Source organism: Heptranchias perlo, chromosome 17, assembly GCF_035084215.1.
Source record: "Heptranchias perlo isolate sHepPer1 chromosome 17, sHepPer1.hap1, whole genome shotgun sequence".
NCBI lineage: Eukaryota > Metazoa > Chordata > Chondrichthyes > Hexanchiformes > Hexanchidae > Heptranchias > Heptranchias perlo.
In genome coordinates this window covers 49,434,906-49,461,475 of record NC_090341.1, presented here as the reverse complement: position 1 = coordinate 49,461,475, position 26,570 = coordinate 49,434,906, and the positions used below count along the sequence as shown (strand labels likewise).

At 44.3% G+C, this 26,570-nt stretch overlaps 1 protein-coding gene across 1 annotated transcript; it reads left to right on the top strand.

Moving 5' to 3' along the window:
• The first annotated feature begins 7,151 nt into the window (after nt 1-7,151).
• On the top strand, nt 7,152-16,621 carry cav4a (caveolin 4a). The gene is made up of 3 exons (XM_067998271.1): nt 7,152-7,554; nt 10,779-10,966; nt 16,135-16,621. The coding sequence occupies exons 1-3, from the start codon at nt 7,411-7,413 to the stop codon at nt 16,283-16,285; spliced, it is 483 nt and encodes a 160-aa protein (XP_067854372.1). The 5' UTR covers nt 7,152-7,410; the 3' UTR covers nt 16,286-16,621.
• Nucleotides 16,622-26,570: the final 9,949 nt, after the last annotated feature.

The following is a 26,570-nucleotide window of genomic DNA, read 5'->3' as shown; positions in this document are numbered from 1 at the left end:
CACGTCTCCCCCTCTCCCTCCCTCCCACACTTAAACACACGTCTCCCTCTCTCCCTCCCTCCCACACTTAAACACATGTCTCCCTCTCTCCCTCCCTCCCACACTTAAACACACGTCTCCCCCTCTCCCTCCCTCCCACACTTAAACACATGTCTCCCTCTCTCCCTCCCTCCCACACTTAAACACACGTCTCCCCCTCTCCCTCCCTCCCACACTTAAACACACATCTACCTCTCTCCCTCCCTCCCACACTTAAACACACGTCTCCCCCTCTCCCTCCCTCCCACACTTAAACACACGTCTACCTCTCTCCCTCCCTCCCACACTTAAACACACGTCTCCCTCTCTCCCTCCCTCCCACACTTAAACACACGTCTCCCCCTCTCCCTCCCTCCCACACTTAAACACATGTCTCCCTCTCTCCCTCCCTCCCACACTTAAACACACGTCTCCCCCTCTCCCTCCCTCCCACACTTAAACACACGTCTCCCCCTCTCCCTCCCTCCCACACTTAAACACACGTCTCCCTCTCTCCCTCCCTCCCACACTTAAACACACGTCTCCCTCTCTCCCTCCCTCCCACACTTAAACACACGTCTCCCCCTCTCCCTCCCTCCCACACTTAAACACACGTCTCCCTCTCTCCCTCCCTCCCACACTTAAACACACGTCTCCCTCTCTCCCTCCCTCCCACACTTAAACACACGTCTCCCTCTCTCCCTCCCTCCCACACTTAAACACACGTCTCCCCCTCTCCCTCCCTCCCACACTTAAACACATGTCTCCCCCTCTCCCTCCCTCCCACACTTAAACACACGTCTCCCCCTCTCCCTCCCTCCCACACTTAAACACACGTCTCCCCCTCTCCCTCCCTCCCACACTTAAACACATGTCTCCCCCTCTCCCTCCCTCCCACACTTAAACACATGTCTCCCCCTCTCCCTCCCACCCACACTTAAACACACGTCTCCCCCTCTCCCTCCCACCCACACTTAAACAAACACTGACACATCAGGCAGGCGGTAGTGCTAGCAAATCCTCCCTCAAGCTTCGCAATTTCCCCGCATCCCACCTGCTCTGACACTCCGGACAGGCTGAGGATCCAAGTCTATCCCTCAATAGGAGATGTTGAGGTAACTAAATGTCAGGTTTCTTACCTTCTTTGGTCTAACCAGTTCCCTTTTTTTATTAGCATTTGAATATGTAGTTATCGTGCGGGAAAACATTGGAGAGAGAAGTCTGAGGAGTGCTGTCCCCAGTGAGATTTGCACACACGCCAACTTGGAAAAGTAGCAAGAGTTGACTGACAACGTCAGAAAGGTTGAAAGAACCCCAGATAGCCCTGAACATAGGAGTGGGTGCAGCACAGATTCACCAGAATGAAACCAGGGCTAAAAGGGTTAAATTGTGAGGACAGGTTGCATAGACTAGGCTTGCATTCCCGTGAGTATAGAGGATTAAGGGGTGATCTAATTGAGGTGTTTAAGATGATTAAAGGATTTGATAGGCCAGATAGAGAGAAACTATTTCCTCTGGCGGGAGAGTCCAGAACAAGGACCGACAAGAGAGAGAAACCAGGAAATTATAGACCTGTTATTACATCTATTGTGGGGAAGTTATTGGAATCTATAATTAAGGACAGTGTGTCTGAGCACTTGGAGAAATTTGAGCTGATTAGTGAGAGCCAATATAGATTTGTAAAGGATAGGTCATGTCTAATGAACCTAATTGAATTCTTTGAGGAAGTAACTAAAGTAGTAGATAGGGGAATGTCTATGGATGTAGTTTATATGGACTTCCAGAAGGCATTTGATAAGGTTCCACATAAGAGACTGTTAGCTAAAATTAAAACTCAAGGAATTGAAAGCTAATTATAGACCTGGTTAGGAGATTAGTTAGGCAGTAGAAGGCAGAGAGTAGGGATAATGGGTATGTACACCAATTGGAAGGAAGTGACTGGTGGTGTCCCACAAGGATCTGCGCTGGGGCCTCAACTATTCACTATATTTATTAATGATTTAGATAACACAATAGAGAGCCATATATCCAAGTTTGCCAATGACACAAAGATAAGAGGCATAGTAAGTAGTGTAGATGGAAGCATAAAATTACAGAGACATTGAGAGATAAAGTGAGTGGGAAAAACTGTGGCTGATGGATTTCAACGCAGGTAAGTGTGAGGTCATCCATTTTGGACCAAAAAAGGATAGATCTGAGTATTTTTTAAATGATGTAAAGTTAAGAACAGTGGAGGTCCAAAGAGATTTAGGGGGTTCAATGTACACAGATCAATAAAATATAGTGGTCAGGCACAAAAAATAATCAAAAAGGCTAATGGAATGTTAGCCTTTATATCTAGAGGGCTAGAATATAAAGGGGAGGAAGTTTTGCTACAGCTATACAAAGCCCTGGTTAGACCACATCTGGAGGACAGTGTACAGTTCTGAGCACCGCACCTTAGAAAGGATGTATTGGCCTTGGAAGGAGTGCAGTGCAGATTCACCAGAATGTTACCAGGGCTCCAAGGGTTAAATTATGAGGAGAGATTCATAGCGACTGGGAGAGATACAAAGAACAGCAAAGGGTGACAAAACAGATAGTAAGAACTACAAAAAGGGAGTATGAAAAGAAACTTGCAAGCGATATCAAAATCAACACAACATTTTTTACAATTATATTAGGAAAAAGAGGGTGGTCAAGAGCAATGTGGGCCCCTTAAAAACTGATAATGGTGATACTGTAAATGAAAATAAGGAAATGGTGGACATGTTAAATAATTACTTTGCATCAGTATTTACAGTAGAGGAAGAGGATAGCATATTGGGCACCCAAAGGAAACTCATTTTCAATCAGGGACGGGGACTCACCATAATTAATGGAAGCAAATTAACAGTAATGAAGAAAATAATGGCACTAAAGAGTGACAAATCCCCAGGACCAGGTGGTTTCCATCCCAGGGTTTTAAAGGAAGTAGGTGAGAACATTGCAGATGCCCTAACTATAATCTTTCAAAGTTCTCTCAATTCAGGAACTGTTCCTTTAGATTGGAAAATTGCACATGTCACTCCGTTGTTTAAGAAAGGTGAGAGAGAGAAACCAGGGAATTATAGACCAGTTAGCCTAACATCTGTTGTCAGGAAATTACTAGAGTCTATAATTAAGGATAGAGTGACTGAACACCTTGAAATTTTTCAGCTGATCAGAGAGAGCCAGCATGGATTTGTAAAGAGTAAGTCATGCCTGATGAACCGGATTGGATTTTTTGAAGAGGTGACTAAAGTAATGGACAGGGGAATGTCTATGGATGTTATTTATATGGACTTCCAGAAGGCTTTCGATAAAGTCCCTCATAAGAGACTGTTAGCTAAAGTTGAAGCTCATAGAATTGAGGGCAAATTATTGACCTGGTTAGGAAATTGGCTGAGCCGCAGAAGACAGAGTGTAGGGATAATGAGCAGGTACTCAAATTGGCAGGATGTGACTCGTGCTGTCCCACAGGGATCTGTGTGTTAGGACCTCAACTATTCACTGCATTTATTAACGACTAAGATGACGGGATAGAGAGCCACATATCCAAATTTGCCGATAATACAAAGATAGGCAACATTGTAAGCTGTGTTGATGGAAGCATAAAATTACAGAGAGCTATTAATAGATTAAGTGAATGGGCAAAACTGTGGCAAATGGATTTCAGTGTAGGCAAGTGTGAGGTCATCCACATTGGACCTAAAAAGGATAGATCAGAGTACTTTCTAAATGGTGAAAAGCTCAAAATGGTGGAGGTCCAAAGAGACTTAGGGGTCCATGTACATAGATCATTAAAATGTGTTGGACAGGTACAGGAAATAATCAGAAAGGTTAATGGAATGCTGACCTTTATATCTAGAGGACTAGAATACAAGGGGGTAGAAGTTATGCTACAGCTATACAAAGCCCTGGTTAGACCATGCCTGGAGTACTGTGTTCAGTTCTGGGCACCGCACCTTAGGAAGGATATATTGGTCTTGGAGGGAGTGCAGCGTAGATTTACTAGAATGATGCCTGGACTCGAAGGGTTAAGTTACGAGGAGAGATTACACAAACTAGGGTTGAATTCCCTAGAATTTAGAAGATTAAATGGTGATTTGATCGAAGTTTTCAAGATATTAAAGGGAACTGATAGGGTAGATAGAGAGAAACTATTTCCGCTGGTTGGGGAGTCTAGGACTAGGGGACATAGCCTAAAAATTAGAGCCAGGATTTGCAGGAGTGAAGTCAGGAAACACTTCTACACTCTTCCGCAAACAGTTGATGCTAGCTGAATTGTTCATTTTAAATCTAAGATTGATAGATTTTTGTTAACCAAAAGTATTAAGGGATATGGGGCTAAGGCGGGTATATGGAGTTAGGTCACAGATCAGCCATGGTCTCATTGAATGAACAGGCTCAAGGGGCTAAATGGCCTACACCTGTTCCTATGCTCCTATTACATAAACTAGGCTTGTATTCCTTGGAAATAGAAGAAGATTTGATTGAGGTTTTTAGGATTTTGAAAGGAATTGATAGGGTAGATCGAGAGAAACTTTTTCTACTGGTGAGTGAGTCTAGGACAAGGGGACATAACATTAAAATCAGAGCCAGGCCATTCAGGAGAGAAGTTAGGAATTATTTCTTCACGCAAAGGGTGGTAGAAGTGTGGAAGTCTCTCCCATGAAAAGCAGTAGACGCTAGCTCAGTTAATAACTTTAAACCTGAGATCGATAGATTTTTGCTAGCCAAGTGTATTAAAGGATATGGAACCAAGGCGGGTAAATGGAGTTAGGATACAGATCAGCCATGATCTCATTGAATGGCGGAACTGGCTCGAGGGGCTGAATGGCTTATTCCTGTTCCTATGTTCCAAAGGGGGCATAACCTTAAAATTAGAGCTGGGTGGTTCAGGGATGACTTCAGGAAGCACTTCTTCACACAAAGGGTAGTGGAAATCTGGAACTCTCACCCCAAAAAGCTGTTGAGGCTGGGGGTCAATGAAAATTTCAAAACTGTGATTGATAGCTTTTTGTTAGACAAGGGTATTAAGCAATATGGGACCAAGATGGGTAAATGGAGTTAAGATACAGATCAGCCATGATCTAATTGAATAGCAGAACAGGCTTAAGGGGCTGAATGGCCTACCGCTGCTCCTATGTTCCTATAGATCTCATGACACATGAAGGCAAGGAGCTGGACTGCCAGGCTGATTCTACAATCAGACTCTCCTGGCGAGGAGCAGAGCTCACACATGGCGCAGTTTACGTTACGACATTGCAGGCCCGTGATTCCCCTGCCTGCACTCTCTGTGAGCGCAACCCCTCCTCAGGAATGGCCAATCGCGAAATCAGTCGTTGAATGTGCAGCGGCGCATGGGCCTGTCGTAAATGAAACGGCAGATGTACGTTGTGACTTTGAGCCCTTTGTTGCAGGTTGCAGCAGTGGCGGATTCAGAGGTTAGTGCAGAGGGAGTCCGCTGCAACGGCCAAGGAGATCTGTGTGGTGTGGAAATCTTATCCATGTAAAATATATTTTTGTTTTCCAATTTTCCAATATGGAATTCAGGAGGATCATCTTTACCCAGAGAGTGGTTAGAATGTGGAACTCACTACCAAAAGGAGTAGTTGAGGCAAATAGCATAGATGCATTTAAGGGGAAGCTCGATAAATATACGAGGGAGAAAGGAATAGAAGGATTTGCTGTTAGGGTTAGATGAAGTATGGAGGGAGGAGGCTCGTGTAGAGCATAAACGGCAGCATAGACATGTTGGGCCGAATGGCCTGTTTCTGTGCTGTACATTCTATGTAATTCTACGTAATGTCATTCTCCTTACTCCATATCTTGTGGAGATTTTGTTTTATTCCTTCATGGGATGTGGGCATCGCTGGTGAGGCCGGCATTTATTGCCCAATGTTGGCATTAGGCCCCACTGGTGCTGCCAACTCACTCAAATGACCATTCTTCACATAAGATCCTAAACCAGTGAATGTCCGTGGGCTATTTGGCCAGCAAAGGGGCTTCCCAGCCAAGATCCCCTCACCAAAGCTGTCCATTTTAGCTTCCCTGCCAAACAATGGATGTGACAACATAATTTTACATCAGAACGTGTTGTTATACCGCAAATACACCACGCTGTAGCTTGCTCATAAGAATGACAAACAGCTGTTATCTCCTCTGGCATAAAGACAGTGCCCCTTTAACAACAGTGCCCCTTTAAAGACAGTGCCCCTTTAAAGACAGTGCCCCTTTAATGATAGCGCCCCTTTAACGACAGCGCCTCTTTAAATGCAGCACCTCTATAAAGACACCATCCTTTAAAAGACAGCACTCCTTTAAGGACATTGCCCCTTTAAAGACAGCGCCCCCTTGAAGACATATAAAGACAGGGCCTCATTAACGACAGCATCCCTATAAAGATGGTGCCCCTTTAAAGACAGTGCCCCTTAAAAGACAGCACCCCCTAAAAGACAGTGCCCCTTTAAAGACAGTGCCCTTTAAAAGACAGTGCCCCTTTAAAGACAGTGCCCTTTAAAAGACAGCAGCCCTTTAAAGACAGTGCCCCTTTAAAGACAGTGCCCCTTTAAAGACAGTGCCCCTTAAAAGACAGCGCCTCTTTAAGGACAGTGCCCCTATAAAGACACCGTCTTTTAAAAGACAGCACTCCTTTAAGGACATGGCCCCTTTAAAGACAGCGCCCCTTTGAAGACAGTGCCCCTTTAAAGACAGGGCCTCATTAACGACAGCATCCCTATGAAGATGGTGCCCCTTTAAAGACAGCGCTCCTATGAAGACAATGCTCCTTTAAAGACACGCCCCTATAAAGACAGTGCCCCATAACTGACAGCATCCCTTTAAGGACATTGCTCCTTTAAAGACAGTGTCCCTTTAAAGGTAAGCAGCAACCATTGAGGTAATAAATAGAATCGGTGAGGGGGGGGAAGCAACTATGGGAAAACTATAAAGTGTAGGTGTAATGTTACAAGACAGTTTAATTACTGGAATATTGCACGCTGTCATGAAGTGCTCCCACTTTCATTAGCACTTGAAGGAAGAAGTCTATATTTAGTGAGAGAAATCTGTCGCCTATACTTCAAACAATCAGTATTTTTTCAGCATTAATCTGAAAACTCAAAAGCTGGCTACCATTGGAGCACAGGCAATGCAATCGGGCATTCCTTTCCCCGGTATGTCAGAGGCAGAATATTCTTTGCTGCTTTGGGAACAGCTGATGCCGGTGACAGACTGATCACATAGCACAGGCTGTCTGAGGGAGCTATAGGTTTACATGGGCTAGGTCTGTAGCATCTGCAACTTCAATCAGAGCTCTGGCACTACCCCTGCCACTGCTCCCGTGTATTCCTTCTGCCCTACAGCTGAAGATCTCGAGTCAGATGTGCAAGCATGCTCACAGACGAACATTTGAACGAAACCAAAATTGACCTTGGCGAGGAACAAGGGGAACCAGATCAAAATGTTCCAGCGGCCAAAGAGCAGACCCCACCGGTGGAAGACAGGGACCCTCGGGGCGTCAATGCCCACTTAAAGGTAAGTGACGCTTGCCCATATCATGGCAGCTGCAAGTAAGGTTGCAAGCAGGACTGAAACAGGGACTATTGCAATAACCTTGGTCAGATATCGACTGTGAGTAAGCTTGCTTAAGAAAGCCTTGCCTGTAAACTTTGTCAATGAAAAATATAAGGATACGTTTTCAGAAACTTCGCCCCCTGGTGCGGAGTCTTGCTTGAAGGGAGTGCAGGTGGGAGAATCGCACGCAGAGGTCTACACACCTGATTCATGGCACTCCCTATTTACTGGCCACTAAGCTTAAAGATGGGAGAACCGAGTGTACTGACCTCGGAACGTGATTCTCTGATTAGCGGCTCGAAGGAAAATGTACCTTATGGTGCAAATAAATAATCTCTTTGTTGGGGGAGGAGAGGTGAAGATGAGCTACAGGAACCTTGCATCAGTTACAACTTGGTGATGTCAGGCAATGATGAGCTCGTCACAATTTAATTCATTGTGCTGTATGTTTGTAAACAAACCACAAAGACTCGCTAAACACATTTTTTTTAATGTAGATAAGCAACGGCACTTTAAAGCTGTGCACAGATAACTGCGTGAAGTGTTCGCCAATGAGTTTCCAGTTTTTTGTGTGCTGGGCCTATCTGAGTGGGATGTTGTCTATCTTGAACTATAAATGCATTCTCTTTTTTTATGATTTAACAGTAAAAGCATGAAACGATTGAGGTGAGAGCGTCCTCGAAAAGGTGCAAATGCTTAACTTTCTCATCTTCGGGGAAGAGCAATATTTCATCTCACCTCCAAGATTTATTGGAGGCCATGTTTGAGCTGATGCCAGTAAGAAATTGGGCATTGGGAGCAGTGCCTGAACGTGTAATAACCATTGAAACGATAACCATGGAAAAGAAAAGTATCCATTAAAGTGCATTTTACCTTTGAGTCTGGAGTCAAAGTCCACTCATTACCTGTGGTGGCATTTATAAGATGATGGCCCAACATTCTGGAACTCTCTCCCTAAACCCTTGCTGCCCGTCCACTTCCATCTCCACCTTAAGAAACCTCCTCAAAAACTATCCATTCAACTGCGGCTTCCATCATGGTCCCCACTTCTTGCACTGCTGTATGGCGCCCGTGTCTCTCCTTTAAAGCAACTTACTTCAGTAAAGGTGCTAAGCGAAGTGAAACTATGGTAGTGTAATGGTTATGTTACTGGCCTCGCAATCCAGAGGCTGGACTAATGAATCTAGAGAACATGAGCTCAAATCCCATCATGGCAGTTTGAGAAATTGACTTCAGTTTAAAGAAAATCTGAAAATAAAAAGCTAGTAAAAGTATCCAACTGGTTCACTCATGTTCCCTTGGGAAGGAAATCTGTCACCCTTATCTGGTCTGGCCTATATGTGACTCCAGTCCCACACCCACATGGTCACTTCTCTTCACTATCCTCAATACATGCCGGTATGGTCAATACATGCCGGCCTTGCCAGCAATGCCCACATCCTGAAAATGAATATAAAACCTCCACCTGCCATACAACCCTCCAAGAACTCTGCGTTCCTCCAATTCTGGCCTCTTGTGCATCCCTGATTTCTTTCGCCCCTCTAATGGCAGAGTTCCTTCAGCTGCCGAGGTCCTAAGCTCTGGAATTCCCTCCCTAAACCTCTCCACCTTCTTTCCTCCTTTAAGTCGCTCCTTAAAACCTCCCTCTTTGACCAAGCTTTTAGTCACCTGCCCTAATATCTCCATATGTGGCTTGGTGTCAAATGTTGTCTGATTACAGCTCCTGTGAAGCACCTTGGGATGTTTTACTACGTTCGAGGGGCTATATAAATGCAAGTCATTGTTGTATTAAAAAAGGGGCTTTTTGTACCATCTGGATGCCCACCAGGAGGTCCCATTTGCCCCTCTCCTGCCCAATCCAATTCCCACCCCTCCTCCCCCTTGTGCAAATGCTTAACAGAAATTATTTCCATCTGGGTGATAAAAATACCATCACGGCTGAGACAGGAGTAAACAACCCAGTGCCTCGAGTGAGAATACACCAGCATATGGACCATAGTTGCTAGCAGAATATTCAGCCCACAGCCTTACACCTAGAAAAATGAAGAAAGCTGAAGACTTGAGCTAGAAGTTGGTGTTGGTGATATTACAGGACGGATACTTAACGGGCTCGCGTGACATTTCTCTGCCTGCTATTTTAACGCAGGCCGTAAACCATTTATTTTAAATGGGATGATGCCTCCACTAAAATAACAGACACGGGGAATGCCACCCGAGCACAATAAGTGTTCAACAGTGAACGATCATTTATATACTGTACATGATACTTTCCGCAGTGTGAATGGAGACTCACTACGTACAGGGATCAGTGCTGCAACTCTCAAAATATACTTTATGGTGTCGTAGTCACTTCTCATGATACAACAGCAACTTGTATTCATGTAGCGCCTTTACTGTCGAAAAATGTCCCAAGGCGCTTCACAGAGGCATGAGGTAAAAATGGATGCAGAGCCAAAGAAGGAGATATTAGACGAGGTGGCCAAACGCTTGGTCAAGAGGTGGAGAGGGAGATGAGGAGGCAGAGGGGTTTAGGGAGGGAATACCAGAGCATGGGGCCTTAGCAGCTGAAGGCTTGGCTAACAATGGTTGGGCAAAGGGAGGGGGGCGTGCACAAGGGGCTGGGGGCAGAGGAATGGAGAGGTTGGAGGGGGCGTTGTTGTGCTGGAAGAGGTTACAGGATTAGAGAGGGGTGAGGTCTTGGAAGGATTTAAACACAAGAATTAAAATTTTAAATTTGAGGTCTTGGCGGACTGGGAGCCAATGTTGCTCAGAAAAGACAGGGGTGATGGGTGAATGGGACTTGGTGCAGGACAAGATGTGAGCAGCAGAATTTTGGATGAGCTGAAGTTTACAGAGGGTATGGAAACCAGCCAGGAGAGCATTGGAATAGTTGAATCTGGAGGTGATTAAGATACAGATGGAGGGTTTTAAATGGTAAATGGGCTGAGGCAGGGGCAGAGGCAGGCGATGTTATTGAGGTGGAAGTAGGCGGTCTTTGTGATGGAGAGGATATGGGGTCGGAAGCTCAGCTCAGGATAGGACGCCGAGGTTGCCAACAGTCTGGTTCAGCCTGAGACAGTGGGAGAGGGATGGAATCAGTGACAAGTGCACTGCTGAACAGTGGAACTCGACCTTGCATTAGATAAATTCACAACGAACCCTGTTTTATTTTTGTTTCTTTAAAGGTAAACTTTGAAGATGTGATCGCGGAGCCTGATTCGGTGCACAGTTTTGACAAAATTTGGATTTGGAGTGACGCATTGTTTGAAGTATCTAAATTATGGTGCTATAGAATCATCTCACTCATATTTGCTGTCCCTGTGTCTTTGATCTCTGGAATCCTTTTTGCTATTTTAAGTTGTCTGCATATCTGGTGAGTTCCACTTGAATAAAATTGCACGTTATCAATGTGTCATTTTAGAGTTTCCTGTTCAATAGCTGTTCACGGTTGCGAATATTGATTACAGATTCAACTCTTAGCCTTTTTTGCCAACTTTGTCCCAATTTCCTTCCGAAGTTTTTACTTCTGCCGGGGAACAGCTCCACAGTAGACAGTACAGTACATCAGCCGAGTAGCCATTCTTCATGTACGAGCCTTGACAATGAGAGTTACAATAACTTGTGTTTATATAGCGTCTTTAACGCAGTAAAACGTCCCAAAGTGCTTCACCGGACAAAAACCAGACAAAAATTGTCAGTGGGCTATTTTACCATGGAAATCATCGCAACTGACCCTGTTTCAACGGGCATCCATACTCGTACCCGTTCCAGCAAAATCTCGCTGGATGGCAATGCAGCGTGGCATTCCTGGCTGGTTCTCCCTCCCCCTCCCTCACACCTCCCCTACCTCAGCACCACCGAGGCCAACTGTAGCATGTATCTGCTGCCCCAGCTGAGATCAACTAGCTCGGCACAGAGCAGGACTCAAACCTGGGACGTTCAGGACTGTATAGCTTACTACCACACTGGGTGATGCCTTTAGCCATTGGTTCATTGGGGGAGCCATCATGGTCCTTGACGAATAGAGAGAGATTTTACAAATGAAGTGTCACTGATGCAGAGCATCATGCAACGGGAGTACAGATTGGGAATTCAGGCACTGATCAGCATGATCTCACCCCCCCGCCGACCTCCTGATTTTCCATTCGGAATTAACGTGCCGGGAATGCTAATTATTAAAATCAGCCCTCTAATTAAAGGTTTAGGTCATTAGAAAAGTCCTGGGCACATAGCGAGACTTGAAAAGGGGGAGGCGCAGGACAGTGTTGCTTGCTGTTGGGGGACCCACACACATTCCCACGGAGCAGAGCCATGAACAGCCTATTGTTACAGAATGGTCATAATGGCGCCCTGCTGGCTTAAATTCATGAAAACCTCGGAGTTCTGCTATCTTTCAAAGGTTTATTCAGCGATCCTGAGCTCCTCACTCGAGTGGAGTTGGGGAGCAATTAGAAACATTAGGAACAGGAGTAGGCCATTCAGCCCTTGGGCCTGCTCCGCCATTCAATTAGATCATGGCTGATCTGTACCTCAACTCCACTTACCCGCCATTGCTCCATATCCCTTGATACCCTTACCCAAAAAAAATCTATCTCACTCTCGAAAGCTCCAATTGACCCCCAACATCCGCAGCCTTGGGGAGAGAGTTCTGACCCTCTACCACCCTTTGTGTGAAAAGGTGCTTCCTGATTTCGCTCCTGAATGGAGAATTGGTGTTATAACCTTGCATCCCTTTCTTCGAGCCACGTCCCTATTGAGCGAGGCTCCTTGCCGGGGATCGCTCAATTCATTTTTAGTTCTTTTCCATTCAGCACAACATTCTCATGAAACTCTCCTAATTAAAAAATCCTCATGGGGCGTCCCATTGCCTCAGTAAATAAAAGTACGCCTCGGTTTGGTACTGAGATATGCAGACCAGGAAAGTCCCAAGTCCATCCCTACTGTGTGCTGAGATAGTTGATCTTGTGGGGAAGCCGTTGTAATTAGGGAGGGAAATAAAAAATCAGACAGGGTTCCCATTCTTGGGCTGGGAATTTCCTTGGAGCTGCTCCCGCCATAACTTGACAGCAACCCCATTTACCCAATAAACGGGATCTATGCCGCATTTCTGGCAAAGCTACAGTGGTGGAGCACGAGTAGGTCCGAGGAAATTCCCGGCCTTAATTATTATCCAGTGACCTCTGGAAAAGGACACATATGTGGACATCGACAAGGACAGACAGAATGAATTTGCATTTCTGTAGCACCTTTCACAACCTCAGGACGTTCCAAAGAGCTTTACAGCCAATGAAGTACTTTTGAATTGTAGTCACTGTTACAATGTAGGAAACACGGCAGCCAATTTGCGCACAGCAAGGTCACACAAACAGCAATGTGGTAATGACCAGATCATCTGTTTCAGTGATGTTGGTTGAGGGATAAATATTAGCCAGGAGATCTCCCCAGTTCTGCTTTGAAATATTGCCATAGGATCTTTTACATCCACCTGAGAGGGCACACAGGGCCTCGGTTTAACATCTCCTCCAAAAGACAGCATCTCCAACAGCGCAACACTCCCTCAATACTGCACTGGAGCGGCAGCCTGGATTATGCACTCAAGTCTCTGGAATGGGGCTTGAACCCACAACCTTCAGAGTCAGAGGCTAGAGTGCTACCCACTAAGGCTGACACCTTAGATTGAGGACAGGGTTGAGCTTGTCTGCAGTGGCATCCCATAGCCTGTCAGCACTCACACATGAAGGATAGTTACTCGGGAGGTACTAGGTTGTTGCTGTTTCCTGTGGAACTCCACAAGTCACCATTTCAGACAATGAGGGGAGGGATGGAGAGAGCTCCACCCTCTCATAGTCGGGATTATTGAGTTCTTCACGTATTGACATCATCATTGGATAATAAAGCACTGTTAGTGATCATACCAATGCAGCTAATTGTGGCTGGAGAATAATGCAGTTTGAAATATTTTGCTGTAGAGATGTAATACCAGTTAGTTCTAGTAACCAGATATTGGAGGAGCAGCTGCAGGTTAATGACATGTTAATTGGAGCTTGGCGTTTCCTTTGACATATACACCGGTCTGTGCCGTTAATGACATGGATTAGACGCCTTAGCTCACTCTTGTTCTCCTTGTTCATCTTGGGCCTTGTAATTGTTCATAAAACATATGCATTTGTAGATCATTTAAGTCAATATACTGAAAAGTTGAAAGTAATTAAGGATATATTTCACATCTGCTAGCCATGCAACAATATGTGATGTTTAGACGAGAAGTGAGAGTCTATTCAGACACTCACGCTGTGTAGTCAGATTATATTACATTTCCAGCCTATATTTTTGCAGATTTTGATTCCTGTTGCATTATCATATTTAATTGGCAAATAGTATAAAGTTTCTCTGACATGAGGCCAATGTAAATCAACTGAACCAAGAAATGTTGGTTCTTTATTCATGAGGGAGGGTATTTGGATTTAATTTTCATCACAGATTTTTTATGTAGGTATCTTTCTCATCTCTCTCCATTGACATTACCATGTTTGGTCATGGAGCCAGCAAGCCTAGAGAGCGTGGTTTGCATTTTTTTTTATTTGTTCATGGGATGTGGGCGTCGCTGGCGAGGCCAGCATTTATTGCCCATCCCTAATTGCCCTGGAGAAGGTGGTGGTGAGCCGCCTTCTTGAACCGCTGCAGTCCGTGTGGTGAAGGTTCTCCCACAGTGCTGTTAGGAAGGGAGTTCCAGGATTTTGACCCAGTGACGATGAAGGAACAGCGATATATTTCCAAGTCGGGATGGTGTTTGACTTGGAGGGGAACGTGCAGGTGGTGTTGTTCCCATGTGCCTGCTGCCCTTGTCCTTCTAGGTGGTAGAGGTCGCGGGTTTGGGAGGTGCTGTCGAAGAAGCCTTGGCGAGTTGCTGCAGTGCATCCTGTGGATGGTACACACTGCAGCCACAGTGCGCCGGTGGTGAAGGGAGTGAATGTTTAGGGTGGTGGATGGGGTGCCAATCAAGTGGGCTGCTTTGTCCTGGATGGTGTCGAGCTTCCAGGCAAGAGGAGAGTATTCCATCACACTCCTGACTTGTGCCTTGTAGATGGTGGAAATACATACACTATCAATGGAGCTCCTTTACTGAGCAACAGGAAGTTCACTTCTATGGGGTGGGATTGGTACTTAAAGAGTTTTTTTTCTACTTTGAGATTGCTGTAAAAAAATGAAAGCACTTCCTCAGTGAAGAGAGCTTAGTTTGAATGATACATTAGGCTGAAACCAAGGACTCACGCCCCTTCTAAATAGCGAGAAGCTCGGAACAATGGAGGAGCAGCGAGATTTCGGGGTCCATGTACAGAAATCACTAAAGGCTAGTGGACAGGTACAAAAAATAATTAAAAAGGCTAATGGAATGTTAGCCTTCATCTCAAGGGGGCAGGAATACAAAAGGGATGGAAGTTATGTTACAGCTGTACAGAGCTCTGGTTAGACCTCATCTGGAGTACTGTGTTCAGTCCTGGGCACCGCACCTCAGGAAGAATATATTGGCCTTGGAGGGGGTGCAGCACAGATTCACCAGAATTATACTAGGGCTAAAAGGGTAGATTTACGAGGACAGGTTGCATAGACTAGGCTTGTATTCCCTCGAGTATAGAAAATTATAGGTTATATAATTGAGTTGTTTAAGATGATTATAGGATTTGATAGGGTCAATAGCAAGAAACTATTTCCTCTGGTGAGAGAGTCCAGAACAAGGGGGTATAACCTTAAAATTAGAGCTAGGCCATTCAAGGGTGATGTCAGGAAGCACTTCTTCACACAAAGGATAGTGGAAATCTGGAACTCTCTCCCCAAAAATGCTTTTGAGGCTGGGGGTCAATTGAAAATTTCAAAACTGAAATTAGTAGATTTTTGTTAGGTAAGGGTATTAAGGGTTATGGAACCAAGGCGGGTAGATGGAGTACAATAGAGATCAGCCATGATCTTAATTGAATGGCAGAACAGGCTTGAGGGACTGAATGGCCTACTCCTGTTCCTATGTTGCTTCGTTTGATTAGGGAAGTCCTGTGCCCACTTCAACCCACCAGCTAACTGGCTACTCAGATCTCATAAACTTGTGAGTCTCAGCCAAGCAGATCAATCATGATGTTCTTATCAGAAGTGAAATTGTATCTCTGAGTCAAAGCTAACTGATGAATATTCTACTGCAAGTATCTTTATAAAAAGTCAAGGGTGCTTTTCCATTGGCCACTCCTATGAACTGGAATTGGCCTTGGCATTTCATCATGTCTCCTTGAGATCTCACATGTCCCTGGGTTTGGAATCCAGTGCTCCAATTCTAATCAAGAGTGATCAATACGCAGCTCAATCCCGTTGACTTAATCATTGGTAAAGGACTACACACAAAGGACCAAAGCTTTGGAACCCATATGTGTACCTTATATGCTATGATGTCTTCATTCAAAATGGCACTGTCAGTTCTAGATATGTTTAACAACACAAAGCTGTTTGAAACCATGATATTCCAATATTGTTTCCATTTCGTCACCTCTTATCCAGGTGTGTCATGCCCTGTGTCAAGAACTTCTTGATGAACATGCCTTCCATTCAGACTATCTGGGGAAGCATCATGGACGTGGTCATTTCTCCTTGCTGTGAGAGTATGGGGAAATGTTTCAGTGGCATCAACTTGCACATTGCACGAGATTAAAATTCCTCCCCATCGCGACTGGCCGGATCTAATTGACTTGACAGAGTGGATTCTACATCAGCATTCTGACCTCGGTGCATCACTGTACAGAACGCATATAAAGCTGTAAAATCAAAGCCGTCGCCCCTTTCAACAGGTGCACAATACACACGCTGCGTCGGCCATTTTAAAGTGCTCGGTTTCCATGGCAGCTTTCGAATTCTTTTGTATTAAATAACTTCAGCAAACGTGTTGTTGCAAACAAAGCTGAAAAATCATCAAGTAAAAATTAAGCAATGTACAGAACTATCTAATAAGTCATTGTACATTCTGAAATAAACTGAAAGTATGCTTGTATGTTGTGATTTTTATTTTTATTTTGAGTGGAAATGCTACAGCAGCTCTCAAACCCAGTTCTGTCAGAGTTCTTTTAATACTCATTGCTGTTTTGGCTTAAGTAACTATCTATAACTTTTTAAAGTCCTTAAGGCTTCTCAGGGAGTAAACCCAAATCCATTGGTTGCTTTAAATACTGTAACATTATCCCAGTTGCTGGTGCCTGGCTGTTTATGGAAGCATCTAGCAGTTTTAGTTATGATCCCTTTCAACTCTGTACTACTCTCTTGGTAGAGGCGGCCATATTGCTTTTTCATCCAGCACAGGCACGATGGGCCGAATGGCCTCCTTCTGTGCTGTAAGATTCTACAATTCTACTGTTTTTAATAAACGGTGGCTGCTGCTCATATTACCCTGAAGCACATCATTGAATCTTCCAATTGTTGATTTACAAAATTCATTGACGCAAAATGAATCTGTATGTGTTTTTTCTTTACTTCCTCCAATTAAAAGAATAAATATATTTTGTTTGATGTATAAGCATATTGTACATCTATATATAAAATTCTTGAGACTTCCTGTTTGTCTTGCCTATTTCCTGTTGACACAAATTAGTAATGCTTTTGTGGCATTGGTAACACCTAGGGTCCCTATCTCTGTAAACTCCTCCAGCCCTACAACCCTCCGAGATCTCAGCGCTCCTCCAATTCCGGCCTTTTCCGTATCTCCGATTTCCATCGCTCCACCATTGGCGGCCGTGCCTCCAGCTGCCTAGGCCCTAAGCTCTGGAGTTCCCTCCTTAAACTTCTCCACTTCTGTAACTCTCTCTCCTCCTTTAAGACACTCCTTAAAACCTACCGCTTTGACCACCTGCCCTAATATCGTCTTGTGTGGCTCGATGTCAAACTTTGTTTGATATTGCTCCTGTGAAGTGCCTTGGGACGTTTTAATACGTTAAATGCGCTATATAAATGCAAGTTGTTGTTGTTATCTTGCGTAATGTGTAAAAGTAATATCTGCTTCTATCACCCTCAATAAGGCTGCTGTTCAGTCCTCCCACCACCCAGGTGTGCCTGCCATTTTGGCCTGTAACAACATGAACAACTAAAAGAGATACCATTTGCTCGGACTAACTGTAAGCAAAACCGCAGGAGATTCATTGCTCTACATATATTGGGGCTGATTTTTCTGGCCGTCCCAGCCCTGGCACTGGACAGGAGCCAAAGTGCACTGCATTTGTCCAGACTCAGGTGTGCTTATGTTTGTGTCCCAAGCCATTAACATTGTCCTGGGACATCCCTGGCACAGGCCTCCCCCTATTCCCCACTGAGCCTAGCATGGATAACAGGGCAGGAAACTGGAGTCCAGCTGCCCGTAGGCCTCAGCGTCTTCTGGTTGGCGAGCAGCAGCAAGAATACTCCGGGGCTGAGCATACTGCTGGAAGACATTTTAATATTCTTCCACTTATCTTTTTGGTCCTCTTAGGTTTGCTGCTAGGCCCGCCATTGACCCTCTGGTCAAAGAGTTGGTTTCCAATGCGAGCTCTCCACCAACACCTTGGGCCAGCCCTGTGTCTGGGTGCTGAATAGTCTCAACAATAGGAAATGGAGGCAGGAGAGCCAGGGAATGTCCCTCTCACCTCATTTGTATCTCGGGATGGGCCCGAGCCTATTGTATGCTATGCCCCAGCTCTTTTCCTAGGGAAGCCCTGGGAATCCCAGGACAGTGTACAGAAAGTGAAAGACATGGAGAAATGGGTCTCTGCGCCCTTTTCTCTGACCTTTGTACACATGGAATGGACATTTCCTGGGGCAAAGGTCAGGAAAATTGGCTCCATAAAATCCATGCGTTGCTAACACTGACATTACATAGAACTTACGTAGAATGTGCAGCACAGAAACAGGCCATTCAGCCCAACTGGTCCATGCTGGTGTTCATGCTCCACACCAGCCTCCTCCTTCCTTACTTCATCTAACTCCATCAGTATATCCTTCTTTTCCTTTCTCCCTCGTGTGTTTATCTAGCTTCCCCTTAAATGCACCTATGCTATTGACCTCAACTACTACATGTACTAGTGAGTTCCACATTCTAAACACAAACCACAAATCGCCATATTTAATGAAATTTGCCATGATGGGATTTGAACTCGGTAGCTCTTGATTGCTAGCCTGGATTGACATGCCTCAGTCCATTGAAATCAATGGATCATGGTGTAACAGTAGCACCTGCTATTCTTCCTTCAGAGGCAGTGCTATTACCTTTTAAAACCATGGGCGGAACTTTCAACATTGGCAGTGTGTCTAACTGGCGATATCGGATCAGCTGCCCATTATACACCCCACCTGATTATCCTTTCTATTGAAGTTAACTGAAAGGAAATTCAGGAGAGGTGTATAACATCAGGAAATAGAGGCGGGAGAGCCTTGGAATGCCCTTCCCACCTCATTTGTATTTTGGTGATGGGCCCAAGTCTATTGTACACTCTACCCCAGCACTATTCCCAGTGAAGCCCTGGGGCACAACTTTATTATGCCGGCGGGAAGACTCCGGCGAGGGAGATTTGTGGGCGTCAAACGCGGAAGGGAAGTAGGCGGCAATCACAACCCTAATGAGGACAATTAAAGCCTCTTCCGGAATTCACGCCCTAAGACATTTTAATATTCTTCAAGAGCTGCACATCCGAGGAGTGGGGGGGGGGGGGGAGAAAAAGAGAGAGAGAGAGAGACCTCATCGGCCATTGGGAGAGAATATAAGAACATAAGAAATAGGAGCAGGAGTAGGCCATCTGGACCCTCGAGCCTGCTCCGCCATTCAACAAGATCATGGCTGATCTTCTACCTCAACACCATTTTCCTGCACTATCCCCATATCCCTTGATGCCTTTAATATCTAGAAATCTTTCGATCTCTGTTTTGAGTGTACTCAATGACTGAGCCTCCACAGCCCTCTGGGGTAGAGAATTCCAAAGATTCACCACCCTCTGAGTGAAGAAATTTATTTTCATCTCAGTCCTAATTGGCTACCCCGTATTCTGAGACGGTGACCCCTGGTTCTAGACTCCCTAGCCAGGGGAAACATGCTCCCTGCATCGACCCTGTCGAGCCCTGTAAGAATTTTGTATGTTTCAATGAGATCACCTCTCATTCTTCTAAATTCTAGAGAATACAGGCCTAGTTTACTCAACCTCTCCTCATATGACAATCCCGCCATCCCTGGAATCAGTCTGGTGAACCTTTGTTGCACTCCCTCTATGGCAAGTATATCCCTTCATAGGTAAAGGAGACCAAAATTGTACACAATACTCCAGGTGCAGTCTCACCAAGGCCCTATATAATTGCAGTAAGACATCTTTACTCCTGTACTCAAATCCTCTTGTAATAAGGCCAACATACCATTTGCCTTCCTAATTGTTTGCTGCATCTGCATGTTAGTTTTCAGTGACTCATGTACAAGACACCCAGGTCCTTTTGAACATCAACATTTCCCAATCTCTCACCATTTAAAAAGTACTCTGCATTTCTGTTTTTCCTACCAAAGTGGATAACTTCACATTTTTCCACATTATATTCCATCTGCCATGTTCTTGCCCACTCACTTAGCCTGTCTATATCCCCTTGAAGCCTCTTTGCATCCTCCTCACAACTCACATTCCCACCTAGTTTTGTGTCATCAGCAACTTGGAAATTTTACATTTGGTCCCCTCATCCAAATCATTGATATATATCGTGAATAGCTGGGGCCCAAGCACCGATCCCTGCGATACCCCACTAGTCACAGTCTGCCAACCTGAAAAAGACCTGTTTATTCCTACTCTCTGTTTTCTGTCTGTTAATCAATTCTCAATCCACGCCAGTATATTACCCCCAATTCCATGTGCTTTAACTCTGTTCACCAACCTTCTGTGTGGGACCTTATTGAAAGCCTTCTGAAAATCCAAATACACCACATCCACTGGTTCTCCCTTATCTAGTCTACTAGTTACATTCTCAAAGAACTCCAATAGGTTTGTCAAACCTGATTTCCCTTTCATAAATCCATGTTGACTCTGCCAAATCCTATTATTATTTTCTAAGTGTCCTGTTATCGCATCCTTTATAATAGATTTTAGCATTTTCCCTACTACTGATGTCAGGCTAACAGGTCTGTAGTTCCCTGTTTTCTCTTTCTCTCCTTTCTTAAATAGTGGGGTTACATTTGCCACCCTCCAGTCTGCAGGAACTGTTCCAGAATCTATAGAATTTTGGAAGATGACAACCAATGCATCCACTATCTCTATAGCCACCTCTTTCAAAACCCTGGGATGTAGATCAACAGGTCCTTGGGATTTATCGACTTTCAGTCCCATTAATTTTTCTAATGCTATTTTTTTACTAATACTAATTTCCTTCAGTTCCTCATTCTCGCCAGACCCTTGGTTCTCTAATATTTCTGGGAGGTTTTTTGTGTCTTCTTCCGTGAAGACAGACACACAGTATTTGTTTAATTTCTCTGCCATTTCCTTATTCCCCGTTATAAATTCTTCCATCTCTGTCTGTAAGGGACCCACATTTGCCTTCACCAGTCTTTTCCTTTTTTCATACCTATAGAAGCTTTTACAGTCCATTTTAATGTTTCTCACTAGTTTACTCTCATATTCTATTTTCCCTTTCTTCATCAATTTCTTTGTCCTCCTTTGCTGAACCCAAAAATGCTACCATTCCTCAGGCTTACTGCTCTTTCTTTGATTTAATATTATCTTTAATTTCTCTTGTTAGCCACGGATGGACCACTTTTCCTGTTGTGTTTTTGTGCCTTAAAGGAATATATATTTGTTGCAAATTATGTATTAATTCTTTAAATGCTAGCCATTGCCTGTCTACCATCATACCGTTTAATATAGATCCCCAATCAACTACAGCCAACTTGCGCCTCATACCTTCGTAGTTTCCTTTGTTTAGATTTAGGACCCTAGATTCGGATTGAACTATATCACTTTCAAACTTAATGAAGAATTCTATCATATTATGGTCACTCTTCCCTAAGGGCTCCTTTACAACAAGATTATTAATAAACCCTTTCTCATTGCACTATACTAGATCTAAAATAGCCTGTTCCCTATTTGGTTCCTCAACATACTGATCTAGAAAACTATCTCGTATACATTCCAGGAATTTGTCCTCCATAGTATTAGTGCTAATTTGGTTTGCCCAATCTATATGTAGATTAAAGTCCTCCATGATTACTGTATTACCCTTGTTACATGCACTTCTAATTTCCTGCTTTATACCGTGCCTTACATTACCACTACTGTTTGGTGCCCTATAAACAACTCTCACCAATGTTTGCTGCCCCTTGCTGTTTCTTAGCTCCATCCAAACTGATTCTACATCTTGAGATGGGAGAGAGATAATCTGATTATGGATTGTTTCCAAAGCACCTGGACCTTGCTCTCTTCCTCATGCATTATTTTCCTCGTACCATTATCATCCTGGCACAAGAAACTTGCATGAAATTGTTCTGAAACAAAACCAGCGTCCAGGCTACACTTGCTTTTCTGTTGGGATTTTGTACTTCAGTGCTGGGAGTTGATTCTCGGTCAGCGACAAGAAATAAAGAACTTGTGTTTAAAGAACCCTGCAACATTTAGGATTTCATAAATACTTGGCCATAGTCATATAATGTGGCTAATGGACAGTTTATTAACTTTTCATAAAATATGACAAATTTGTGTAGATATTGCAATGTGTGTTTTTTCCAGACGCACTAGTCCAAGTCTAAAAATCTTCTGCTTAACATATCTGCTGTAATCTGTCAGTCTTGTAATATTTCCATTCCCATAGCCCCAGTGCATTAATTTGATGCTATGTCTTCCATCATTGGGAGAGATATTGGCGGTGGGGGGGGGGGGGGGGTGCAGGTGACATTGTTTTTAAGGTATGTTTATTTATTTTTTATAATGGGAAATGTAATTTTATTTCATTTATTTACTTTATTTTTGCCTGATCCGGCCCTTCCCCCCTGGTTTCACCAAGCGTGAATCGGAAGCCGAGGGAAAGCCGCCCAGGTAATGTTAACATCTTTTTAACTGCCCAATATGCAAAAAATAAACTACCTTAAGTACCTCAATGAGGTGCATTTGCTGCTTTAATTATAGCCGGCAGGACTTCTGGGTTTGGGAATGGCGCGCCCACCCAGATGACTCTGGGTTGTGTGCGTTCTTCAGTGGGTTGGAGCCGGGATTCCTGCCCGCTCCAGAAGATCCCAATTTTCTTTGCACCCAAGCCCCCCAACGCACCCGGACTTCGGTTTTAAAATTGAGCCCCGGGATAAATGCTGAGCGTTTCTGAGCTGCGAGCTAAAACTTACAAGTACGTTCCAATGCAGAAAGTTTCTCGACTAACCATCAATCTCAGGCCGTATTTATTTATAGGAATTATACTTTTTGGCCTTATAGGGACAGGCCACTCAAACACAACTATCCTTAGCAACAGAATAATACATTGTGTTATATGGCGTAACACTCCTGTTGCTATAAGGCAGCATGTCAAAGAAAGAAAGAAAGACTTGCATATAGCGCCTTTCACAATCTCAGGATGTTCCTAAGTGCTTTACAGCCAATAAAGTATAGTCACTATTGTAGTGTAGGGAACACAGCAGCAAATTTTTGCACAACAAGCTCCCACTAACAGCATGGCCAGATAATCTATTTTTTAATGATGTTGGTTGAGGGATAAATATTGGCCAGGTCACTGTCATTTGATTTACTGAAAGCAATGCCAATGGAGACCCACAAGTACAAATAAAAAATGTGCATATTTCGTATTAATCATTTGAAGATGCCACATGAAAGTCACAGGGATATTCAGGACCAGAGAAACCACTTTTATCCATCTGGCCAGCCACTCTGTTGTTTATAGGACTCAATTGTTTCTTCCACCATTAAAAAAAATTATTCAATTCCCTGTTGAATTTACTGACACTATCCAACTCCACTGCCTCTCTGTGCATCCTGTTCCATACACTCACCACCCTCGGTGTAAAGTAGTTAGGTCTGGACTGTACACCTTCTGCTTGAGCTTGAATCTGCACTATCTTGGTTACAGAGTTTGTGGGTCATGTCAGACATTTTGTTTGGGCTTCAGTTTATCTATATCCCTTGAAAATTTTTGATAGGAATTCCCTGAGCTGTCTTTGTACCAGGGTAAACATTCCCAGCTTGCTCAGTCTTTCTCGATTGCTCCGCTGTCTAATCCCAATTTAGTTTCCTTTCTCTCTATCATATGAAAAGCCAAGATACCCGTGTCACAGTTTCTGCTTTTTCCCAACAGGTTTTCCTTGTTTACAGTTAGTTTACCAATTCTATAATTAGACTGAATCTCTTTGAACCAAAACCTGCATCATTATTCTCTGCTCTGTAAAGGTTGGTTTAATCCAGGTCAAACACTTAGACCTGAATTGCAGTAAATTGCTTGCCAGAGTCTACATGGGATGTCAACCATGTTCTCCTGCCAGAAGGCAGAAAATTACCACATTACTAATTCACTGCATGCAGGCTAAACTATCCATTCTGATTTAATTATGATCTGGAATGTACTGCCAGAGTGGGTGGTGGAGGCAGATTCAATCATGGCTTTCAAAAGGGAACTGGCTAAGTACTTGAAAGGAAATAATTTGCAGGGCTATGGGGATAGGGCGGGGGAATGGGACTAGCTGGATTGCTCTTGCATAGAGCCGGCGTGGACTCAATGGGCTGAATGGCCTCCTTCCGTGCTGTATCCTTTCTATGATTCTATGATTTACAGATAAATTTATATGCAGAAACAGAGATATAGGCAAGATACTATTCAGTACAATAGTTAATGAGAGAATTAGAATTACTCCACAGGGGTTAACATACCCTTTTATCAGAAAGCTGCTTCTTACAATCCCTTGGCAAGCAACAGTTCCTTTGGATATTAGCTGAGCTATCTCTGTTGTCCCTCATCCTTCAGATGAGATGTTGAACATGGAATACATGGGCTTGAAACACAATGGTATTTTGCTGCAATGATGCCAGAATTAAATATGAGCAATCATCCCTGGGATATCTATCCCATAGGCCCTTTTTGATGTAAAGCCACTTCTTTTGAACAATTGAGCAAACAAAACCGTTAGTCTTCACACCTCAGCAGAGGTTCCTCACGAGTGCTGTTGCACTGACAGAGTTAGGACGGGAGACCAGCGGATCCCCTGTAGAATTTCAGGGCCTAAATTTTCCTATGCTCCTCAGTTATGAAAAATAATGGAAAATAACTATAAATGTAGACTCACTTCTCTAGCTAAGTTATTTAAAGCTAAGCTGGTTAAGATTATTTAAATGGACGCAATTATCTGCTGCTGTCTGCTAACCACACAACTCATGGGGCATGATTTTAGCTCGGAGCCAGGAACCCAGTGTGTCCATAGATATTTGCCTGGGGAACAAGGCAACCAAACAAATGCGGCGCAATCTGCGATCGCAACTCAATTAAAGGTAAGTATTTGTGCTTCTGGGTTTCCCACGTGCCAGGCAGCCAGATTAACAGGCTGGCCGCCTGTCAGAAGGGATAGGAGCCTGGAACTGGAGATGGGGGAGGGAGGGAGGGAGAGAGAGATCGTGGGCCCTGGAAGAAATCAGAGGGCTGGTGGGAGGTGGGGGGATGTGGACGACATTGGGTGGACCTTGGAGAAGATCGGGTGGTCCACCATCGGGAGGGGGGGGGGGGGTGCATTCAGCATCGGGGGGAGGTGGCGTCCAGCATTGTGTGGGGGGGGGGGGCGGGTCTACCATGGTGGGGGGGTGTCAGACGATCACGGGGGTCCGATCGCACAGGTGAGCTGGTTGGGCCTGGATGAAGCACTCCTGCTCCTCCGGAAGCACAGACAGTGCAATAAAGGCACTCACCTCATGGATGCTGCCTTTCCCGCCTGCTTTCACCTGACGTGAATTGGAAGCGATGGGAAACCCGAACGGGTAAGGTGAAATTTGTTTGAAATTTCTAATGCAGAAGTTAAGTGCCGTAACTATCATAATGATGCACATGAGCCCCTTTAAGAACCAGCCCACCGGCTTTAAGTGGGGACGGCACTTCCAGGTTTCTGTTGGGCGCTGTATCCAAATGCGCCTGGGTTAAATCCGGAAACGGGCGCGTTGGAGCCAGGATGCGGTCTTGCTCCAAAAATCAACTATATTTACTGCCCACCCACCCCAACCCGCCCGTTCTTGGGGGTTAAAATTACCCCCATTGTGTCTGGGGGTGGAGAGAGAGACTGCCCCTTTAAGTAATTCTCTATATATTCTGAGCAGATTTATCCTTAAATTCTTAGATTTTTACCGATAAGCTTCGAGCTTTAAGAATAGCACATTTTACATTATAGTTCATACTACCCAATCGATCGACACGACAAACACCACAAGTGCTTTAACATCAAGTGATGCTATAAGACAGCTTGCCCACACGACTTTGTTCCATTTATAGTGGCATACTCGTAACTCAAACGCCCAAAGAAAATGATCAATATCATATCTTTAAAATTTGGAATCAAATTAATTTGAACAAAATTATGGGCTAGGTGTTCTATAGTCTCATGCGCCGTCCCTCTGTGCTTCTCTGCCAGTTCGAGAGCATGGCAATCTTCGTTCTCCTTCTTGCTGGCAATAAATTCATGTCATTCTCTCTTCTACCCCACCGGCGTTGCATTAAGTCCTGCAGGGAGAAAGGAGAAGAGGCTCATTGGATGAATATAAGATCACCCAAAAAAAAGTTAAAAGGATGATCAGAGAGACCTAGAAAAAAGCATAGCTGCAGAGGCAAAGCACAACAGCAAGAAATTCTTTCAGTACTCCCTAAAATAGAGCACCAAAGCAAAATTCAGGACTTTGATATAAATGAGATGGAAGTCTCAGCCAAGCTAAACGGGCTTATACCAAATAAATCTCATGGGATTGATGGGATTTATCAGCCAATTCGAT